Consider the following 23848-nt stretch of genomic DNA (forward strand, 5'->3'; position numbering starts at 1 on the left):
CAGACCATTGCACTACAATAAGCACTGTATCACAGTGTATTTGATCATATAGCCAGACCATTGCACTTCAATAAGCACTGTATCACAGTGTATTTGATCATATAGTCGGGCCATTGCACTTCAATAAGCACTGTATCACAGTGTAGGTGATCATATAGTCGGGCCATTGCACTTCAATAAGCACTGTATCACAGTGTATTTGATCATATAGTCGGGTCATTGCACTTCAATAAGCACTGTATCACAGTGTATTTGATAATATAGTCGGGCCATTGCACTTCAATAAGCACTGTATCACCAGGCGTGGATTTAGTGGGGGGCCCAAGGGGCCCGGCCCCCCCCCCCCCCCCCCCCCCTGTTTTTGGGGTCAATTGTTTTTTTGTTTTTTTAACTATAGCATACACTAGAGTGGAATTACACAAAAATGCACTTATTTCCCAATTTTGAAGATAACAAAAACAGTATGACAATACCAAAAACATACGTTAATATAGCTATTTTGTTACTCAGATGCGAGGAAATCGCGTTTCAGGCCACTTAAAATCACAGTGTATTTGATCATATAGCCAGACCATTGCACTTCAGTAAGCACTGTACCACAGTGTATTTGATCATATAGCCAGACCATTGCACTTCAATATGCACTGTACCACAGTGTATTTGATCATATAGCCAGACCATTGCACTTCAATAAGCACTGTACCACAGTGTATTTGATCATATAGCCAGACCATTGCACTTCAATAAGCAAGACCATTGCACTTCAATAAGCACTGTATCACAGTGTATTTGATCATATAGTGGGGCCATTGCACTTCAATAAGCACTGTATCACAGTGTATTTGATCATATAGCCAGACCATTGCACTTCAATAAGCACTGTATCACAGTGTATTTGATCATATAGCCAGACCATTGCACTTCAATAAGCAAGACCATTGCACTTCAATAAGCACTGTATCACAGTGTATATGATCATATAGCCGGGTCATTGCACTTCAATAAGCACTGTATCACAGTGTATTTGATCATATAGTCGGGTCATTGCACTTCAATAAGCACTGTATCACAGTGTATTTGATCATATAGTCGGTCATTGCACTTCAATAAGCACTGTATCACAGTGTATTTGATCATATAGTCGGTCATTGCACTTCAATAAGCACTGTACCACCAACTGAGCTTCGTATTGATCCTGTTGGGAGGGGTAGGTGGCCCAGTGATAAAATACTCACCTGATGCACAATGACTCTGGGATCAGTCCCCATCAGTGGGCCTGTTGGTCTATTTATCATTCCAGCAAGAGCTCTACAACTGGCATAACAAAGGCTGTTAATTGAAAAGAGTAGCCCACGGAGTAGCAATGGAGGGTTTCATACCTCGTTATCTGTGTTGTCCTTATAACCGTATACCTGATTACAGTTAACCGTAGATTAAAAAATATTACATTATCTTATATATTACATCAAAGTGTCAGAATATATATTATTTAATGCGATATAGAATTAAAAAAATAAATTAATTAATAATGGCATAATTTCTGTTAGAAAATCTGTCATCAAGTTTATTATTATTTTTTTTTATTTTTTTTTTTTATTAGGCTACTCAGCATCAGAAAAGGGTAGCATATTTTGCCAATATAAATGACAGATTTTGTTTTATTAAACTATCGGAACGATCTCTCTCTATATATGTCTATCTAGGAATATCTCATCAGGCCAACCATAACACATTAGGTGACTTGTAGGAGTGTATGTTGAACATTTTACTAAAAATAAAACACCCGTAATGCACCACAGCCATGGTTCAACAGTGTATAAGCTGTCACCCCCCCCCCCCCCACACACACACACACACACACATACACACACACACCACACACACACCACACACACACAATCCAGTGGTCACTGTAATGCATGTGCTATGAACAGTCAACAGAATTCAATGTTGAATTTTAATCTGTTTTCAGTTCACAAAGTATATTTTATTTTTAACAATAAGGAAAAAATACATCTTGACAACAAAATGCTGCAGAGAACGAAAAACTCCACAGCAATCTCTACGACATTGCCGATTGCCGCGGGAAATTGCAGGGGTTGAAGATATGTGATATTTTATTAAATATGAAACCAAAATGACAGTCCTGTGATTGCCGTCTATTTTAGGACTAACATGGAAGTACACCAGTCTCCTTAAATCATATAATTTTTGATAGAATTTTATTTAATTTCACAAAACATCATCTCTGTTTGCCAAAACTGCTTTCTTTTTTTCCCTATATTGACACACAAAAAAATTATATATGTAAAACAGGTTTTGAAAACTAAAAGCAAACTATAGCTATAGCCTATATAGATGGATGGTATTTTGTTATGTCACTGTGTAGGTTTCAGTGCTAAACCTATCATTAGTGACATCACACCACTGTCATTCTGCTAGTTAACAAGTCTACTACTGCCAAATATAGTGGCACTGAGTGTGATAGTATTCCCTTTAAAGGCATATTGTCACAGACCACTATTTAATGGTCTAACAAAGTATTACCTGAACAAAAATAATTTGATTTGTCCCTAAATGTACTTTATTCAACCATCTTTATAACCACTATGCTCCATTTATTAATGACATTTTGTAAAAATAATTGAATTATGGCAATGGTCCATAATTCAAAAACTAAAATTGCCGAGAGGGATGACATGAATTTCACTCCATCATGGTTCAGTTAAGGTGATGCGATAGCTAGATTTGGTTTCCAACAATTAATGTAATTTTTATTTATTATCCATTTTTAGAAAAATAAGGTCCTTAAATCTGTGACAGTATGCCTTTAAAGCCTAGGTCAGGTCAACCTTGCAATTACTCAGATCAGTCACTGACTGACTTTTCTGCATCACACTGCAATTGTGCCATGATCGTGTGTAACAGACTTGGCACCGATCCAGTGAGACCTGAGTGCTCTTGCGATGTTGTTACGAGGGAAATCATAAAATCATCTGTCCCAAGAGTTCAACATGTTGAACTTGTGCGATGTGACAGAACTGGTTTTGACCATCCAACACAGATCACAGTCGACCTGACGTGTTTGTGATTTTTAGTGTGCACATTTTACGTGATTTTCCCAATCTTTGACCCGAGTGTATTTTTTTCTGATTTCAGCCATCTGATTCTGATATACAAGTCTGATATGAGTGTATTTAATCGCCTGATCTGAGCCAGCCTTATTAAGTGGACTTGCTCTCGTTAAGTAGAATGCTTTTAATGACTGACTGCAGTCTGTCTTATTTAATTGGATTGACTCACCAGATTTTATTAGCATGCAGTAATGGACAATAATTTATATTACATTTGACCTGGGGCATAATCTACTTGGTGACATGGAGTCAAAATAATTTTTCGTCTAACTTGTGGGGAAATTATTGATTTATAATTTTTTTTTTTTACATCCCCCATACATATTAAAATGTACAAATGTGCTGGTAATGTTTTACGATATTGCATAAGAGATTTCATATTTCCGTTTTCTGTATCGGATGACATAGCCGCGTGTTCAGCTTATTTACACTGGTTATCGGTGGTGTGTGGGAGGTATCTTGTTTGGGAATCAGTCAGATCAGGAAACATTGATCACCTTTGATATTTTTCCCAACAAGGTATTTTTTTTTTTTTTTTATTATTATTATTATTAAACATATTACATGTACAGTGCAACTCCTGTAAACTGGACACACAGGGGACCAAGTAAAACCTCCAGTATAAAGAGGTATCCGGTTTAGGTGGTTCTGTTTTTGTAGTGATATTTAAAAACAGACTGAAAAATATCCATTTTGATGGAATTCCATTTTACAGAGGATTTGGTTTTGAGAGGTTTCACTTTATTATTAATATTATTATTATTAGTTTATTATTAGTTTATTATTGTTATTGTTATTGTTAATTATTATTATTATTATTTATTGTTATTACTTTTTTCTTTTAATTACTTTTTTTTCTTTTTCTCTTGGTTTTGTTCAGTTTTAATAGTTGGAGTATATTTTTAATACACAGATTTATTTGTCAGATCAGAAATTTTCTGTTGGATCAGCCTTATAGCTGCATTATTAGTACTGTACTGTAGGCCTTTTGTTTGTAGGTCACACGTACGAGCTGGAGGCTCAGTGACCTATTGCAATCTGTTTTTGTCCATCGAGCTGGAGGCTCAGTGACCTATTGCAATCTGTTTTTGTCCATCGAGCTGGAGGCTCAGTGACCTATTGCAATCTGTTTTTGTCCATCATCATGTGTCATTTATCATCCCACATGTTAACACATTTTTCTCCAAAACTACTTGACTAATTCCAACCACATTTTGTGGGAAGCTTCCTTGACACATGGAGACCATGTTAATTTAGCCTGACTCCTCCCCCCCCCCCCCCCCCCCTCCAAAGATGCCTGATGGCTGTGACCCAATAAAGAAACACTTTGCATGATGATGTTACCACACTGAAAACTCACATGTGGAAAGATCGATCATTGATCAATGCGGAAATGCATACATATGAAAGGTACTGTGCATATGCACTCTATCAATGAACTAACGAAATTGCTTTAATGGAGAGTGGACCTTACACTGAGTTTCCCACATTACATGTGATTATGAGTGTGTCTCACAAGAATATAACCCCAGTTGGGGGATGATTACCTGGTGCCATGTACCTCGGGCACAGATGATATCAGAATGTTATAAAACTGTTTTATAATTGCATACTGGAAACCTGAGATGGATAACAACAGATTAGTTGACAATCATGTACTAATAAAACCAATTAAAACAATTTCAGTCTGCATATGGCAAATGGAAATCATGGTCAGCTATAGATAGCCGAGCTGATAATTCATTTATAAATTCATAAATTGTTTGGATTGGGTTGCATATCCAAACTTAATCAATAACTGATCATCAGGCTGCCAGGCTAAACGGCTCATCACTAATCTGTTCCTTAAAAATCAAATATGATAAAAATAGTTCACTTACTAGTAAACAACGTACTTAAATGAATACTGTGGTCAAGGCCATTCTGAAAACAAATATCGTCTTGTTTGATCTGTTCCAACACTGGTTTATGATTGGCCTCATTTTCAAAGAGTAAAATGTTAACCTGCCTGTTAATGTAGCATTTATTTTTGTTTCTGAAATTATGATTAACGGCAGTTGCTTATCCCTTTGAAAGTTGGTTACATGTATCAACTGTACCCACTAATTTATAACCATTTCCCAATTGTGTCGTGATCCCTGAAATAGGGGATGGATGGCATCTCAGAGATCTTACCTGAGGTGCCTTGGTACGAGGTGCCTTGGTGTGAGGTTCAATTCCCTTCATTGGACCCATTCTTTGGGGCGAGACGTAGCCCAGTGGCAAAGCACTCGCTTGATGTGCAGTCGGTTGGAGATCGATCCCCGTTAGTGGGCCCATTGGGCTATTTCTCACTCCAGCAAGTACACCATGACTGGTACATCAAAGGCCGTGAATTGTGACACAGTAGTATTGAACAAAGTATTCCCTGCTGTTTTCTGTTTTATACAAATGAATCTAATAATTACAAGACCTGCGTTTAAGAAAAACAGGTTTTGTAAATTCGACATAAACAGATGTTTAAGCACAGTAAATGTATGTAGTTACAAGTGTGTAAGACTTAAACAGGTGTTTAAGCATAGTAAATGTATGTAAGACTTAAACAGGCTGTGTAAATTCGTCCCTGTATGTTCATAGATACATGTACATAATCTTAACTGTATATTATGCCTTTGTACATGTGTGGATATTTTGTTTTAATAGACTTTTGGAGTATTACAATTAAGGTGGTCAATTTGCATCAGAGTTAGTGATTCTGTCAGTGATTCCTTGTCTTCATGTCCATCAGGATGCCTGGAATCACAGAGATGTGCTCCAGGCTCCCAGCCTTTCACTCTATCTGGTGGTGTGCTGCAAAATGACATGGCTTTTAACCACACAATTAGTTACATGGCTGCACTTATCTGTGCTATCAATTTCAATGACTTTATTATGATTGCTGGATAAAGAAATAATTGTAGTCTGTTGTTGAAGGTTCAGTTACTTGGTATACATGCAGCAGGGTTCATGCCACACTGACAATCAGAGAGAAGTCACTTCTCCATCCAAATAATTTACGAAGAAGCAAGTCCAGATAATTTATTCTTGTCCACTGGACTGAATTAGCTAGGTTTTGCAGTGTGCTAGATAAATTTGTCTGACCAAATGCCTAGATGATTTCTAAATATGCCTGATGTCATAACTCATGTTTTATGATGATGTACATCATGACTCCTTTTTTTCTTCACAATTCTATTGAAATACTTTATAGTAATGGTTCACTTGTTACATTTTATGTTTTGCATATGATAAAATGAGTTGGTATATAGGTGAAGTGTTTATGAATCGTTTTGGAATAAACAAACATAGCTTAATTTACAGACTTAGGCCCATATTTATAAAGGTGTTTTAACGTAAAAACGTGTTTCAAAAAGATAAAACAGTGTTTTAAGAAAAATCAATGTTTACAGATATGTTTTAACTTTAAAGCACTGCTACTAAAACATGTTTTTACATCTATATTTATAAAGTATTTTAATGTTAAAACATGTTTTAAAGTATCCTAAAACACGTTTTAGTTAAAACAATGAAGAAGTACATCTAACTCAATCACGTGTTTGGACTAAGTCGCTTCAACATTTTGGGACATGAAACATAGACATACTCCGACAACTACAACATCTTCAACGTGTTCAGGATATCAACTACAACCGTGCAATGAGACAAGAGCGTGTTTTCAGAGATCATGACAAATCCATTTGACCATTTGTCTGATGAGTGTTTTCGAATGCGATTTCGTCTGAGCAAAAATACAGTTTGCGTTGTAACTGACATGGTGCGGGCAGATATAGAACAGCCAACATGTAGGAATCATGCAGTCCCTTGCGAACTTCAAGTCTTACTTGCATTGCAGTTTTATGCAACTTGTATGTTTTATGTTGTTGCCAGCTTTCAAGGAAGAAATATGGGTGGTGAACAGTGAGGGCTCAGAGAAAAAACACAATAAAACAGTCTTTAAAAGATTGTCATTTCGTTCGTTCCCTTAATTCGTCCCTTAATTATTGATGTTGTAATGATTTTAATTCTGAGATATCACAGACAATGTGGTTTTTGCCAAAGCCCTTAAACAAGGCTAAGTTCAGTAGTATAGCATGATTCCAGAATCGTTCCCTAGGGCGATCTCTGTAAGCAGAAATGTGCAGAAGGGACAGAGTATTTGTTTAACAATACCTCATCACATTTTATAATGCAGCTATGTGATGGGTAGCTAGCATATGGCTATTATTACAACTGGATTTAGATAGGCCCAGAATTTAGCTCTGGACTACAGTTGGTAATCTTATTTCAGTTATTGTCTAATCTGTCATATATACAGTTTGTTTCATAATCCATGCAATTAAGAAAATATTTATGGCAAAAACCATACCATGGAAATAATAGTCCACAGCAAAAAAAGTGTCATGGAAAATGTTAGACTACATGGCAATCTCCATGGTATTAATGTTAGACTACATGGCAATCTCCATGGTATTAATGTTAGACTACATGGCAATCTCCATGGTATTGATGTTAGACTGCATGGCAATCTCCATGGTATTAATGTTAGACTACATGGCAATCTCCATGGTATTAATGTTAGACTACATGGCAATCTCCATGGTATTGATGTTAGACTGCATGGCAATCTACATGATATTGATGTTAGACTACATAGCAATCTACATGGTATTAATGTTAGACTACATGGCAATCTCCATGGTATTGATGTTAGACTGTGTGGCAATCTCCATGGTATTAATGTTAGACTACATGGCAATCTACATGGTATTGATGTTAGACTGCATGGCAAGCTACATGGTATTGATGTTAGACTGCATGGCAATCTCCATGGTATTGATGTTAGACTGCATGGCAATCTACATGGTATTGATGTTAGACTGCATGGCAACCTACATGGTATTGATGTTAGACTGCATGGTAATCTACATGGTATTAATGTTAGACTGCATGGCAATCTCCATGGTATTGATGTTAGACTATGGGCAATTGCAGGAGTTGATTTCATGTATAAACCAGTCAGAAGAACAAAACTTAAAATATTCAAACTCGGATATCTACACAAGACAAAAGTCCAAGGTCATGACTGTGCTTCCTTGATTACTGTCAGGTGCTTAATTTGTCTATAGTACCACTACTCTTTACCGCTGACCGTGGTAAGTGATACACAGTAAGTTATAAGGTAAACATCATGCATTAGCAGTGTATAAACAGTGGGTCGTTGTTTTAAATAAAGCCTTGATGGAATTTAGTTACACAATTGAATATAATGTCACTGATGTGTAATTTGTCATTGTGTTTAGATGGCAACAGTCGTCAGTCCGGTGGGTTTGCGACACAGTTGAAGAGGAAGAAAGATCGGCCCAAGTCGGTGTTTCCAGCCACAGCAACGAAGGAGAATCGTGGGAAGCTTGGTGTCCTCGAAGACTTGCTACTGTTGACGAAGATTCAGTGTGGTAAGTCATTAACCCTTTGTACCGATCGGGGCGGGACGTAGCCCAGTGGTAGAACGCTCGCTGATGCGCGCTTAGTTTGGGATCGATCCCCGTCGGTGGGCCCATTGGTATATTTCTCTCTCCAGTCAGTGCACCACGACTGGTACATCAAAGGCCATGGTATGTGCTATCCTGACTATGGGATGGTGCATATAAAAGATCCCTTGCTACTAATAAAAAAAAATGTAGCAGGTTTCCTCTCTAAGACTATGTCAAATTATCAAATTTTTTACATCCAATTATTGATTAATAAATCAATGTGCTCTAGTGGTGTCGTTAAACAAAACAAACTTTTTAAAAACTTATACCAGTCCAACTAGAGGAGACTATCAGGTCTCGAATTTGGCAAATTATAGGTCAAGGCCATTTAGCCTAGACTAATGGAGATTTGTTTTAGGGCATTAAAGCCAGATAGCAGCACAAGGCAAACTTCCAAGTGTTTTAATACAATACAGCAGCACCTATTCAAAATGAAGCAGTGTGAGGGGTTTCCATGTTTTTGTAATAAAACAACTTTTAGGAGTCACATTTGAGTATAAAGCGGGAAGGGAATGTTTTATTTAACAATGCACTCAACACATTTTATTTATGGTTATATGGTATCAGACATATGGTTAAGGACCACACAGATATTGAGAGAGGAAACCCGCTGTCCCCACTTCATGGGCTATTCTTTTCGATTAGCAGCAAGGGATTTTTTATATGCACCATTCCACAGACAGGATAGTACATACCACGGCCATTGTTACATCAGTTGTGTAGCACTGGCTGGAATGAGAAATAGCCCAATGGGTCCACCGACGGAGATCGATCCTAGACCGACCATGCATCAAGCGAACACTTTACCACTGGGCTACATCCCGCCCTCCATTTGAGTACAATGACCAGTTAATAGCATGCAAAATAAGGCACAGGCAGTTTCAGCTTGAGACCATGTTTAATTTTGAGGCCATTGAGGCACATGACTAGTTCATTATAGCAATTTGCCGCATATGACTGCCGTTAAATACAAGCTTTGGACTATAGGTTTGTCTCCCTCTCTCTGCATATCGGTCTGTCCATTGTCTGTTCATTTATCTCTTTCTCTGTCTCTTACATAATTCTCCCGACTTTTTTCGCAGTGCCTAAAAATATTAAGCTGACATTTTGTGTATATCTTCATCATGTAAACTTAAAGACCAAGTTTGACTTTCATGGGATTTTACTTATTTGTTTTACAGAGTTATGGCCCTTGTATTTAGGAGAGAAGAAAATTTGTTAGCTTGGTAGGGACATATACTCAGGCCTCTGAGATTTGAGAATCTGGTGACCCATTTATCGGTTACGCAGAGCTAAATCCATGTAACCCATTTCCTTTTTGTGTAACCCATTATATTCCTGTAAATGGTGCTCGACATTTTGTGTAACCCGTTATATTCCTGTAAATGGTGCTTGACATTTTGTGTAACCCGTTATATTCCTGTAAATGGTGCTTGACATTTTGTGTAACCCATTATATTCCTGTAAATGGTGCTCGACATTTTGCGTGAACAAAAAATAGATTTGTGCAAGCAATTTTCAGGGGCCTTTATATTGCTTTCGAAGTACTATCAAAATGCTTGTTTATATGTCATAATATTTTTACCCGGAACAATTAAAGCAGGATATATATAGCTCAAGGTGAAGTGCTTGCCTGAGGAGCAGTGGGTCACAGGATCAGGTGTCCTCAGAGGATCTGTGAGATTTCCCCACTTTTTTATGACCAGTGTAACAAATTGACATTATGTTGAACACACTGTATTAAGTAATGACCACCAAGTTCGAGACGTGGAATATCCCAGTTATTGAACACATTAGTGAAGAGTCTGTTCTGTATTTTGGGTTGCCTGTAAGGTGGATTTCCTGACATTTATGCAAATTATCAAGGTGTTTCTGTATTATACTGGATAAATATCATGAGAATTTTAATTTTAGCTTGTATTCTAGTTACTCATTTATTTACACCTAATAGCCGATGTATTGCTGGTGTACTGTTAAACCATTCATTCAGTCATTCAGTCATTCATATATTTACACCTAATAGCCGATGTATTGCTGGTGTACTGTTAAACCATTCATTCAGTCATTCATTCATTCATTCATATATTTACACCTAATAGCCGATGTATTGCTGGTGTACTGTTAAACCATTCATTCAGTCATTCATTCATTCATTCATATATTTACACCTAATAGACGATGTATTGCTGGTGTACTGTTAAACCATTCATTCAGTCATTCATTTTTGTATTTACCATAGGTTGACACCCAATAGCTATTTTTCATGCTGGGGTACTGTTAAAATATTCATTCATTAATTTTTTCGTCTGTCAATCCATCCACCCACACACCCGCCCGCCCTTTCATCCATCCATCCATCCATCCATCCATCCATTCATTCATTCATTGTGTTCTTGTTACCTAATATTTTAAAATATTCTTCCTAGTTGTCATCTAAATGTTTGTAGTACCATCAACATATAACTCAACTGGATTTTAACTCCGAACAATTTCCTATGTACCCCAAAAATATGTTTTATTAAGTAAAATGAAATCTGAAAGGCTGTGCAAACATTATGCCGACCAGAAAATGTGCTTAATATATAAATTTAGATGTGAAAAAGAATCTATTAGTTAGACTCATGTTACAAATGACAGCAAACCCAGAATAATCCCTTTAAAAAACAGGAAAGCAAAATGTAGGTGGCCGAGTTGGCAGTTTCTAAGTACATGTATGCAGCAATTTAGCTAGCTGCCAGCAGGAAATGAAAAAGCTGGTACAAATTTGTTTTTTTAAATTGTTCAGTCTTTGAAAAAGCCTTCTCTATATTTGATAAATACACTTTCCTTGTTACTTTTTACACTGTCAGTTCCGCCTTATCTGTCAGAATCTTTGTCTATCATACTTTTATCTTTCTATAATTTTTTTTCTTTTCTTTTCATTTTTTGTTGGTTCCAACTTGTAAAGACTTATAAGCTAAATACCAAAGTTGAGGCATCCTTTCTGTGATTTTTGTAAAGAATTTTGTATTCACTACTAATGTAAGTTAATAGAAAATATCGTCACAGAAACTTCATAATGAAATGTAAATGACAAATATTGATTTGTGATTGCTCAGTTTTACTTCATGAATAATTATGTTCAGTGATTGTGAGTAAATTTGGAAATACCATCACGGAAATGGGTAATCTGATAATACGTACATAAAGTAATATACTTCATGTTGGCACAATGTGGACTTAATATGCTTTATATGGGCAAGATGTGGGAGATCGTGCCCGTGATTAAATGGTTTATCTCTTGTATGTTATTTCCGTGTTTAATGTTTTCATCAAAGTTGACCACATAATTAGGAGTTTACAATGGCCATTGTAGACAATAACCGACATTATGAAGTCTGCAGTGGTGTCGAGTTAAGACTTGCTGGGTAATGTGGTTTACAGTGCTGTAGAATGATAGGTTGAGCCGCAGTTTGTTGTACGATTGATGCGCTAGTGGTGGACCCATGTTTTGGTTTTCTTCATTCCCCATCCAGGACTAGCTCTGCCACTCGGCAAATTGTTTTAAAAATTCACAATTGGCGAATTTTATTTTAATTTGACGAAAGAATTTCAAGTATTAATTATCTGTTGATTCTGAACTAGCCGTGCCATTTTATCACCTACATTTGCAGACTCCGAGAATCAGCATCATTCTTCACCATTCAGCATCATTCCTCACCATTCGGCATCATTCCTCACCATTCAGCATCATTCAGCATCATTCCTCACCATTCAGCATCATTCCTCACCATTCAGCATCATTCCTCACCATTCAGCATCATTCGGCATCATTCCTCACCATTCTGCATCATTCCTCACCATTCAGCATCATTCCTCACCAGACTCCGAGAATCGGCATCATTCCTCACCATTCGGCATCATTCCTCACCATTCGGCATCATTCCTCACCATTCGGCATCATTCCTCACCATTCTGCATCATTCCTCACCATTCAGCATCATTCCTCACCAGACTCCGAGAATCGGCATCATTCCTCACCATTCGGCATCATTCCTCACCATTCGGCATCATTCCTCACCATTCGGCATCATTCCTCACCATTCGGCATCATTCCTCACCAATCGGCATCATTCCTCACCATTCGGCATCATTCCTCACCATTCTCCAAAGGCTATGTAATTTTTTATTCCAACTTTTGAACTAAAAAAGTCCCAATCTGAATGTAAAAAAATCCTCTCTTTTTTTTTTAATTATAAAAAGATATATTTTGAAAATGTAACACTTGACAAACACCCCTCACACAAAATGTTTCATAACTCAAAATAGATATATTAATTTTAATAAATTACAAGTATATATGTATTACTCTTTTAAATTCTAACTTGAAAATGTTTTCAAATGAAACTGAAAATTCAAATTTTTGGTAAAATGACGCTAAAATTCCTAAAGTGAAAGCCATCGGCATGAAGTCAATTGTTAGAAATAAAACCCTGCCATCATTACCATGCTGTCCTACTACTGACGTGGCCCAGTGATAGAGCAGTGGTAAAGCACTTGCCTGATATGTGGCCGGTCTGGGATCAATCCTCATCCGCGGACCCATTGAGCTATTTCTCATTCCAGCCAGTGCTCCACAACAGGTATAACTAATGCTATGGTATACGCTATCCTGTCTCTGGGTTAGTACATATAAAAGATTCCTTGCTGCTATATGTACATGTAATTAAAATAAAAGAGTAGCCCATGGAGTAGCGACAGCAGGTTTTCTCTCTCATCATTGTGCTCATTAACCATACATGTATGTCTGATGCCATATAACTGTAATTTAAATGTGTTGTGGGGCGGGACAGCATAGTGGTAAAGCGCTCGCTCGATGCACAGTCGTTCTGGGATCGATCCCCGTCGGTGGGCCCATTGGGCTATTTCTCATTCCAGCCAGTGCTCCACAACTGGTGTAACAAAGGCTGTGGTATGTATTACCTTGTCTGTGGCATGGTGCATATAAAAGATCCCTTCCAGCTAATCAAAAAAGAGTAGCCCATGAATTAAGTATAACCATAAATAAAATGTGTTGAGTGCATCGTTAAATAAAACATTAGTTTCATTCTTTGTCTCTGTAACTAGTATATAAAACTTGTTCTGTTTTGTCCAGTGTATGCACATAAAAGAGCTCTTACTGCTGTTTGGTAGAAGTAACCTAGCTACATGTATGTTGGCAATGGGTTCGGTATTCTACATTTCCAGAGAGGAAAAATCTCCAGAATTCAACATTTTGGTACCACCAGAAAAACGCTTCCTGTTGTTGTTTATCGATGAAACGCCCACAATTATGTCGCGTTCTTTTCCGGTCCTGCACATTTTTAAAGATTTTTTGTCCAAGGTTGTTTTCGTACATGAATCTGGTTTTAAATCCAAGTGTTCAGTAACCATACTGATGGAAAGAATTAAAGGAAGCCATAAATAGTAATAGCAAATATATTGACTGCAACCAAAACTTTAATTCATCCCCATGTGGTATGAGGACGTTAATCGTGTTACTGGCAGTCAGTCCCATAGTATGACTATCATTCCTATAGTACAGCTTTGTATTTTATACACACATAACTACTCTTGTACTATTTCAGTAGTGAATTAAATTTTGTCTCAGATATCATGTTCCCTTATTTCTTAATCAGTGTATATTAGGTGCCCCCCCCCCCCCCCAAAAAAAAAACCCACAAAAAAAAAAAAACCCCAAACAACCCCCCCCCCCCCCCCCCCCAAAAAACAAAAACAAAACCTGTTAACCCTACTGAATTATGGAAATATTTTAAAAGTATGAGGACTAACATTTTATATTTCATGGCCATTACTATATAGATATAATTTACCACCTTAAAGGAATGCTAAAGCAAGGCTTTTGGACTGGTGTGCATATTCAACGATACATAATGCACATTATTGCTTAATATCAACAAGTATAATCGTATAGTTAATTAATAAAACGGTTAAATGTGACAGCTATTATATATAACGGGCGCAGCCATTTTGTACCATCCCAGTGAATACGCCTTCTGGCGAGCTGGTGGTTACGTAATACCCAACGTGTCACGTCAGGAATTAGTCTTCGAACTGAAGAAACAAAACATACCTGATTTTTGCGGATGCATCGCAATGTTCTGTAATAATAATCATCCCAGTAACACAGCAACGTGTTATGTGGTTTATTTTTCAATACAAAATAAACCACCATTGTCAAAGTGTTGAAATAACTGTATTATATTTTGTATATAAATTAACCCATGTACTGAAATAATAGTCGGAGTGTTTTCTTGGTTAATTGGTCTTTTCTTTTCTTTCCGTGGCCTGTACCTGTGGTTCTTGATTGGCAGGTGTATATTTAGACGGTACCTAGACACTGTCTAGACACACCAAAAAGACGTGCCTCTTTTATTAAGATCACAGGGTATTGTGTGATAACCTCAAATCATAATGGACTTCACCAGCTTTATTACTGTAAGTAATTCTGTAAAACCCTTGATTAAGTAGACTTTCCCATCTAAAATCACAAAACTGACCAATTACGTAGTCCCAGAGAAAAGAGAATTATCACTTGGGTATTGTGAGTGGTTGTTTTTGCTCAAACATAGCATACCAATAGGCCTAATAATATGCATTTTTTCTTTGGATTTTTTAAAATAAAAAAATACTATAACTCCATTTCGTTATATTGATGCAAATTGAAATATATTTAGTTAAATAGTTTATTATACTATCAAGTCATTTATGTTGTTTTACAAGTCAGGTTGATGAAAGCGAAGCGCCTTGTCGTAAATTAGAGCATTTGTTTACACTGTGCATAATAGAGAAGTTGGACCTGAGCTGACGTCACTTCGCCCCAAGCTATACCACCGGACGTCACAAAAACAAAACAAAATAGCTGCCCCCAGTTAGCAGGAATAATCATGTTTTTTTACTAATTCTAAAATTACGCGTTTTTCATTTGTTAAAATGTCAGTATGTTTTGGTGGTCCGGGTATGCATCTTTCCAACACATAAGGCTCTTGTTGGAGTTTAGTCTACCTTTAAAGTGTCAGTATGTGTTGGTGGTCCGGGTAGTATGTGTTGGTGGTCCGGGTATGCATCTTTCCAACACGTAAGGCTCTTGTTGGAGTTTAGTCTACCTTTAAAGTGTCAGTATGTGTTGGTGGTCCGGGTATGCATCTTTCCAACACACAAGGCTCTTGTTGGAGTTTAGTCTACCTTTAAAGTGTCAGTATGTGTTGGTGGTCCGGGTATGCATCTTTCCAACACGTAAGGCTCTTGTTGGAGTTTAGTCTACCTTTAAAGTGTCAGTATGTGTTGGTGGTCCGGGTATGCATCTTTCCAACACGTAAGGCTCTTGTTGGAGTTTAGTCTACCTTTAAAGTGTCAGTATGTGTTGGTGATCCGGGTATGCATCTTTCCAACACGTAAGGCTCTTGTTGGAGTTTAGTCTACCTTTAAAGTGTCAGTATGTGTTGGTGGTCCGGGTATGCATCTTTCTAACACGTAAGGCTCTTGTTGGAGTTTAGTCTACCTTTAAAATGTCAGTATGTGTTGGTGGTCCGGGTATGCATCTTTCCAACACGTAAGGCTCATGTTGGTGTTTAGTCTACCTTTAAAATGTCAGTATGTGTTGGTGGTCCGGGTATGCATCTTTCCAACACGTAAGGCTCTTGTTGGAGTTTAGTCTACCTTTAAAATGTCAGTATGTGTTGGTGGTCCGGGTATGCATCTTTCCAACACGTAAGGCTCTTGTTGGAGTTTAGTCTACCTTTAAAGGGACAGACCGTAGTTTCAACCCGTGAAAATTAACACTGAGTTAGGCCATCGGTCTACAGGCTGGTAGGTACTGGGTTCGGATTCCAGTCGAGGCATGGGATTTTTAATCCAGATACCGACTCCAAACCCTGAGTGAGTGCTCCACAAGGCTCAGTGGGTAGGTGTAAACCACTTGCACCGACCAGTGATCCATAACTGGTTCAACAAAAGCCATGATTTGTGCTATCCTGCCTGTGGGAAGCGCAAATAAAAGATCCCTTGCTTCTAATCGGAAAGAGTAGCCCATGTAGTGGCTACAGCGGGGTTCCTCTCAAAATCTGTGTGGTCCTTAACCATATGTCTGACGCCATATAACCGTAAATAAAATGTGTTGAGTGTGTTGTCCCTTTAAGGTCTTGCATGGGGTCATATCTTGTTAAAATATCTACATATTCAAAATTGTACATTTAAAATAATAAACGCCAGACAAGAGGGCAGAAATTGAAATGAGTGTCGCATTGTTTTCACTTACAGTTTTGAATCTGTTGCTGTTTTAACAATGTTTGACTTATGGGCCTAAATTTTCTCAGAACATGGCAAATATCCATATACTCATGAGTGAAATACTAAAGTTACAATCCCCATATGCTTTTCTAATTCAATACCACATTGAGTAGGGTTTTTTTTCTGGCCACCTGATACATGTATATATGTTGCTCACCAAATAGCTGTGTTCATGTACCAGTAGTTAAAAATGTGCTGGCTGAGGTATTAAATACCTTTTGAGCATTTTCTAAATGATTGAAATACTTCTACATGTAAATTTAAAGGGAAAAAAGTGAAGGGAAAATATTTTCATGGCAGTGGGATCATGTCAGATGTTGATCATTGATCATTTACAGACTGTCTGTCTGTCTGTCTGTCTGTCTGTCTGTCTCTCTCTCTCGATCTCTCTCTCTCTCTCTCTCTCGATCTCTCTCTCTCTCTGTGTGTGTGTGTGTGTCTGTCTCTCTCCTCTCTTCCTCCCCCTCTCTCTTCCACCCCACTCTCTAACTCACTCACTCTCTTCTCTCCTCCCTCTCTCTCTCTCTCTCTCTATCTATCTATCTATCTATCTGTGTCTGTCTGTCTTTGTCTTATATGTCTCTGTCTTGTAGTTGGTGTTGCATTTTCATCTCATGTGTTGGTATAATAAAAACATTGGTAAATATATTGGGGACATGACAATTAAGTAAACAAAAGTTCTTATAACTTACATTTTGTTTTGGATAAACACATTATTTGAAAGATATGTTGTGTTCACTACCATCTTTTTGTTTTTTTAGGTTACTAAACTTTCTTTTTAAAAACATTTAAAAAATGTTTACTCCATTTTATTGATATCCTTAATTTCAGTTTTTATTTTTTTCAAAAGCACCACAATGATTACATTCATATTCCTGGATGTGTGTTGAATCTATGTGTGGAGAAAGTACATGGCAACGTATACCGCTGTATATATACAGAACTATGAGAATATTTTTAGCAAGTGAAACTTCACACAACTGTAGTTCGTCTCTGTGAAGGGAAATTTCTATTGATTTTGGTTCCAGGGAGTCCTATCAAAACATGGTATTATTTTCAGGAGGTGCCAAATTTCTTTTAGTCAACATTGGCTGTAGAAGTGCAGGCATTTTGTTTTTTATATATGGCTATATATACAGCTTGGTATATTAATTTGGAAATATATTAAAACCCCTGAGTGAGTGAGTGAGTGAGTGAGTGAGTGAGTGAGTGAGTGAGTGAGTGAGTGAGTGAGTGAGTGAGTGAGTGAGTGAGTGAGTGAGTGAGTGAGTGAGTGAGAGCATGAGTGAGCGAAAAGTGAGTAAGAGAGGAAGGAGTGTGAGTGAGAGTGAAAAGTGAGTGAGTGAAAAAGTGAGTGAGTGAAAAAGTGAGTGAGATAGAAATGGTGAGTGAGTAAAAAGAGAGTAAGATAGACAGATGAATGGACAGAGACAGATAAAGGGAAGGGAAGAAGAGAGGAGGAAGGGAAAGGAGAAAGCGAGGGAAGGGGAAATAGATATAGGAGGGGAAGTGACATTTGTTTTCCTCTATGTTTTGGGGTGATTGTTCTAGTTTATGCTGGAACCCCCTGTAGTGACAGCATATATCATAAATAACTGAGCTGCATACATTCTGTCTAATGGCATACCTTGATCGCTCCTAAAACTGTGCGGTACTTACACCGAGGTATCACCATCTGTATACCATGATAATGTGTATGGAATGTTGGTTTTAATGTATACATTCAGAACAAGCTGTTTTTTGTAGCACACTTCATGATAATGTGTATGGAATGTTGGTTTTAATGTATACATTCAGAACAAGCTGTTTTTTGTAGCACACTTCATGATAATGTGTATGGAAAGTTGGTTTTAATGTATACATTCAGAACAAGCTGTTTTTTGTAGCACACTTCATGATAATGTGTATGGAATGTTGGTTTTAATGTATACATTCAGAACAAGCTGTTTTTTGTAGCACACTTCATGATAATGTGTATGGAAAGTTGGTTTTAATGTATACATTCAGAACAAGCTGTTTTTTGTAGCACACTTCATGATAATGTGTATGGAAAGTTGGTTTTAATGTATACATTCAGAACAAGCTGTTTTTTGTAGCACACTCCATGATAATGTGTATGGAAAGTAGTAATTATGTGCAGTGGATATATACCAGTGTTTTATAAAGTTCTAAAGCACCACAAGTTCCCCCGCCCGCTACTGACCGTGGCTGGGCTGTCGGTGCTCTCTTGCACTTGCCAGCATGGGTGATCCATCCTCCCACCCACCCCAAATTCTTTCCTGCCTGGGGCGGAGGAGCCAAAATGGGCCGACACCTGTGCTCTACAACAGCTTGCTCTGAATGTTAAAACCTATGACCTGACCTGACCAGTTGTAAAATCTATTTCTGAAATCTTGCATGAGTACAGGTACATGTATATTGTGGGTGGTGTGTTTGGATGAATTTTTAATGCATGGTCATTTAATACATGTATGCATAATTTTTCTTCTTAGTTTAGGGGGTTGTTAAGTGTGTGTAGGTACCTGCATGTTGCCCTTGACGTACAGGTTGCAGATATATGTTGTAGATCAGTGTTAATTCAAAGACAGATGTGTCATGTTCTGACCACAAATAAAAGTGGGACAAATAGTATTTAAAATGATGATTGGGTCTTGTAAGCCAATTTTGTGTTTTCATTCTGGCATTGATCTAGTGTTTGGATATATGTTTTAAAAAAAATAAAAAATTCAACAAATATGGTATATGCATATAATCAAACACTCATGTCTGTCTAAGATATTGGAAAGCCTCAAGATATAAGTATACAACTTCATTGTCTGAGTGACCAGGTAGCCACATTACTGACAACCAGTTGTATCTCTTTGGTTGGACACACTTCAGTCATATGATGAAACCCCCTTGGTGGACCCACTTTCTGATTGGGTTGGGGTGGGATGTAACCCAGTGTTTGTCGCCATATATAACTGACAACCAGTTGTATCTCTTTGGTTGGAGACGCTTCAGTCCTATGATGAAACCCCCTTGGTGGACCCACTTTCTGATTGGGTTGGGGTGGGATGTAACCCAGTGTTTGTCGCCATATATAACTGACAACCAGTTGTATCTCTTTGGTTGGACACGCTTCAGTCCTATGATGAAACCCCCTTGGTGGACCCACTTTCTGATTGGGTTGGGGTGGGATGTAACCCAGTGTTTGTCGCCATATATAACTGACAACCAGTTGTATCTCTTTGGTTGGAGACGCTTCAGTCCTATGATGAAACCCCCTTGGTGGAGCCACTTTCTGATTGGGTTGGGGTGGGATGTAACCCAGTGTTTGTCGCCATATATAACTGACAACCAGTTGTATCTCTTTGGTTGGAGACGCTTCAGTCCTATGATGAAACCCCCTTGGTGGACCCACTTTCTGATTGGGTTGGGGTGGGATGTAACCCAGTGTTTGTCGCCATATATAACTGACAACCAGTTGTATCTCTTTGGTTGGAGACGCTTCAGTCCTATGATGAAACCCCCTTGGTGGACCCACTTTCTGATTGGGTTGGGGTGGGATGTAACCCAGTGTTTGTCGCCATATATAACTGACAACCAGTTGTATCTCTTTGGTTGGAGACGCTTCAGTCCTATGATGAAACCCCCTTGGTGGAGCCACTTTCTGATTGGGTCGGGGTGGAACGTAACCCAGTGTCTGACGCCATATAACTGAAAATGAAATGTGTTGAGTAAGTTGTTAAATAAAATATTTCCTTCCTTCTGACTGGATCTTTTCCCCATACCAACCATGCAATGCCTCATGATTGGTTTTATTATAGGTTGTGGTATGTGCTGTCCTGTCTGAGAAAATACATATAAAAGACCCCTTGTTGCTAATGGGAACATATAGCAGGTCATAGTCTGTATGTCAGAATTATCAAATGTTTGATAGCCAGTAGCTGATAATAAATAAATCAGTGGTATCGTTGTTATACCAGTTGTGAAGCACTGACTGAAATGAGAAATGACCCAATGCATTGACTAACTGGTGGGGATCGATCCTACAGACCGTCCCATCCTCCTATAGTCCGTCCCATCCTCCTACAAAAATAATTTTTGTACATAATTTCAGTTTGGTTTGCCGTAAGAAGACAAGTAAAAGTGTTTTGGAAAAAACAAAGAAATACTATTTCTCTGTGCAATTTAGAAAACAGTTGACTCAGAAATAAACAACTTGTAGTAAATTCCATAGTATGAAAAAAGGTGTTCCCAGTGGGAAGGACTATAGATTGATCAGGCTATGGGCATGCATTTTACCATTGGACTGTAGACAACCTGCTACATGTATTTAATATAATATACTACTCAAAAGAATTTAAGGGTCGGACGATATTTTCGACATTATTTTCTGAATGTCAATTATATTAGCTAGACCATAATGTCACGCATGGTATTGTTCCATTTTGACGAAAGTGGGTCTAAGCAACCCATAAATGAATTAAAATCCAATGTCATTGACACTGTCGACTAGTTCTAATGGCGAAAACATGCTTACATTTGCACGTAAATTAGGGCGAAAGCGAAAGGTCTGCTAAGTGCCCATAACTTGCTTTTTCACAAAGCGCTTCATTTGCACACTTTGCATGTGTATGCCATGTTCCCAATGCTGAATTTCCATATATTGGAGCTTGCGTTCGTGTACGGTGCACACTCCAAATTCGACAATGGTACGACGTCAACTGACTATCGAAGATCGAGGAAGGGCTATTGCTTGGCTTCAGGATGGCAATACGCAAAGAAATGTTGCTCTGAGACTTGGTGTCAGTCAGAGTGTCGTTGGCCGACTGTGGCAACGGTACCAAGCAACAAATTCTGTTCGAAATCGTCCACGTTCGGGAAGACCCCGAAGCACTACAAATAGAGAGGACCGCTACATCACCAATATGGCTCTACGTCAACGCACAACCACTGCACGCCGATTACGTGACAATCTGCGGACTGCGACTGGAACTCGAGTGTGATCAAACCATACGCAATCATCTGAGAGCCAATAATCTACGCTGCCGTCGCCAGGCTGTTCGACCACCACTCCTACCACGTCACAGAACGGCCAGACGTCACTGGTGCATGCTTCATCTGCGGTGGCAACGTGTTCAGTGGGGTCGAGTGATGTTCTCTGATGAGTCCAGGTTTAGTCTCCAGTTCAACGACGGTCGGGTTCGTGTCTACAGGCGTCCTGGGGAGCGCTTCGCTGACGTTAACGTTGGACAACGTCACCGGTTCGGTGGTGGCAGCGTCATGGTGTGGGGCGGCATCTCTATCCACCACAAGACCCCCCTCTATGTGGTGGATGGCAATCTGAATGGAATCTGCTATCTGAATGAGATTATCCGGCCGTTGGTTCTCCCAGGCCTTCAGCAGATTGGCGGCGGGGCAGTTCTGCAGGATGACAATGCCAGACCCCACCGCGCCAGGGTGGTAACGGACTTTCTCAGACAACAAGGTATCGCCAGGATGGATTGGCCAGCATATTCGCCTGACTTGGCCCCAATAGAGAACGCCTGGGACGAATTAGGCAGGAGAGTTCGGGATAACCATGCCCCTCCGGCCAACCTTCATGATCTGGGTCAACTTCTTATGGCAGAATGGCAGGCCATTCCCCAAGAGTTCTTCAGACGTCTGATCAACAGCATGAGGCAACGATGTGTCGAGTGTATTCGCGTCAGGGGTGGATTCACACACTATTAAACAAATGTTTTAATGTGTAAAATCCATGTTTGACAACCTTCAACTTTGACAGCATGTCATGTGACTTTCTTGTATACAGTGACGTTTATTTGTGGGTTTTTTTGTAAATATGGAACAATAAATTAAATTTTTGGTGTAGTTTACATCATCAATCTAATACACTCTGAAACTTATTTGGTTATAAATTTTTGACCCTTAAATTCTTTTGAGTAGTATATAATGATAGTGAGCTAAATGTAATTATAGCCTCTACATCTTGTAGACATGTGATCCTGTTTAGTTAATTTGTCCATTACTCGAGTCTTTTATCTTAACTTAAGATGCTTGATTGCATTATTTCTGTTATCTACAACAGCACTGGCTTCTGTTCATCTTGAACCATGCAGTGTGTAGAAGTGGGTAACCTCCAGTAGACATACAGCTACACACAGGTCTGTTCAATTGATCCACTGCCGGTGTTATAATATAATTTATTACATGGACATTGCACCTGTACAAAGAAGTTATGTCTGTCTTAACATTGCATGATGATAAAAGTCTTTTCATGTTGTGTTTTATATCGATACATATCCACTGCTCAATAGAAGGGAAATTGGATGATAGCTGTTTTTTTATGGTTCCACTGACAGATTAATGGAGCATTTTCTTTATTCACTTGATGTCATTTACAGTAAATCCATCTTGGGTGTCATTTTGTCACTAACAGTTTGTCCTGCTTTTTGTAACATAATTTCTAAACAATTTTTTTTGTTTTGTTTAAATTTAGAAATATAAATCTCTGATACTGTTACTCTATATTTAACTTTAAAAAAATACAAATATGCTGAGTTAGTAGATTGCGAGATTTGCGCTCAGATGACAGAGTATATAGTTTGTATTCCCACAGGAAGCCTACTTTCTAAAAAAAATAAAAAAATATTTAGAAATATAAAGCTCTAATACTAGCTGTTATACTCTATATTTAACTTTAAATATATATAAACTGTTGCATTAGTAGATTGCGATATTCGAACTCCGATGCCAGTGTGTGTAGTGTGTTTTCCCACATGAATACAGCTAGGCAGTGTAGGGTGTGGGCGAAAGTACTCTAATACCAGTTATTGTAGTTGTAACTAAGTG

General features: G+C 38.2%; 1 protein-coding gene across 1 annotated transcript in view; it reads left to right on the top strand.

The window, feature by feature from the left end:
- LOC121374827 (gem-associated protein 5-like) overlaps positions 1-23848 on the top strand; it is a 174101-nt gene that overhangs the window by 68278 nt on the left and 81975 nt on the right. Inside the window, exon 17 of the mRNA XM_041501938.1 lies at positions 8453-8605. Coding sequence (XP_041357872.1) covers positions 8453-8605 — 153 coding nt within the window. The remainder of the gene's footprint in view (positions 1-8452; positions 8606-23848) is intronic.

This window comes from Gigantopelta aegis, chromosome 6 (assembly GCF_016097555.1).
Source record: "Gigantopelta aegis isolate Gae_Host chromosome 6, Gae_host_genome, whole genome shotgun sequence".
Classification (NCBI taxonomy): Eukaryota; Metazoa; Mollusca; class Gastropoda; order Neomphalida; family Peltospiridae; genus Gigantopelta; species Gigantopelta aegis.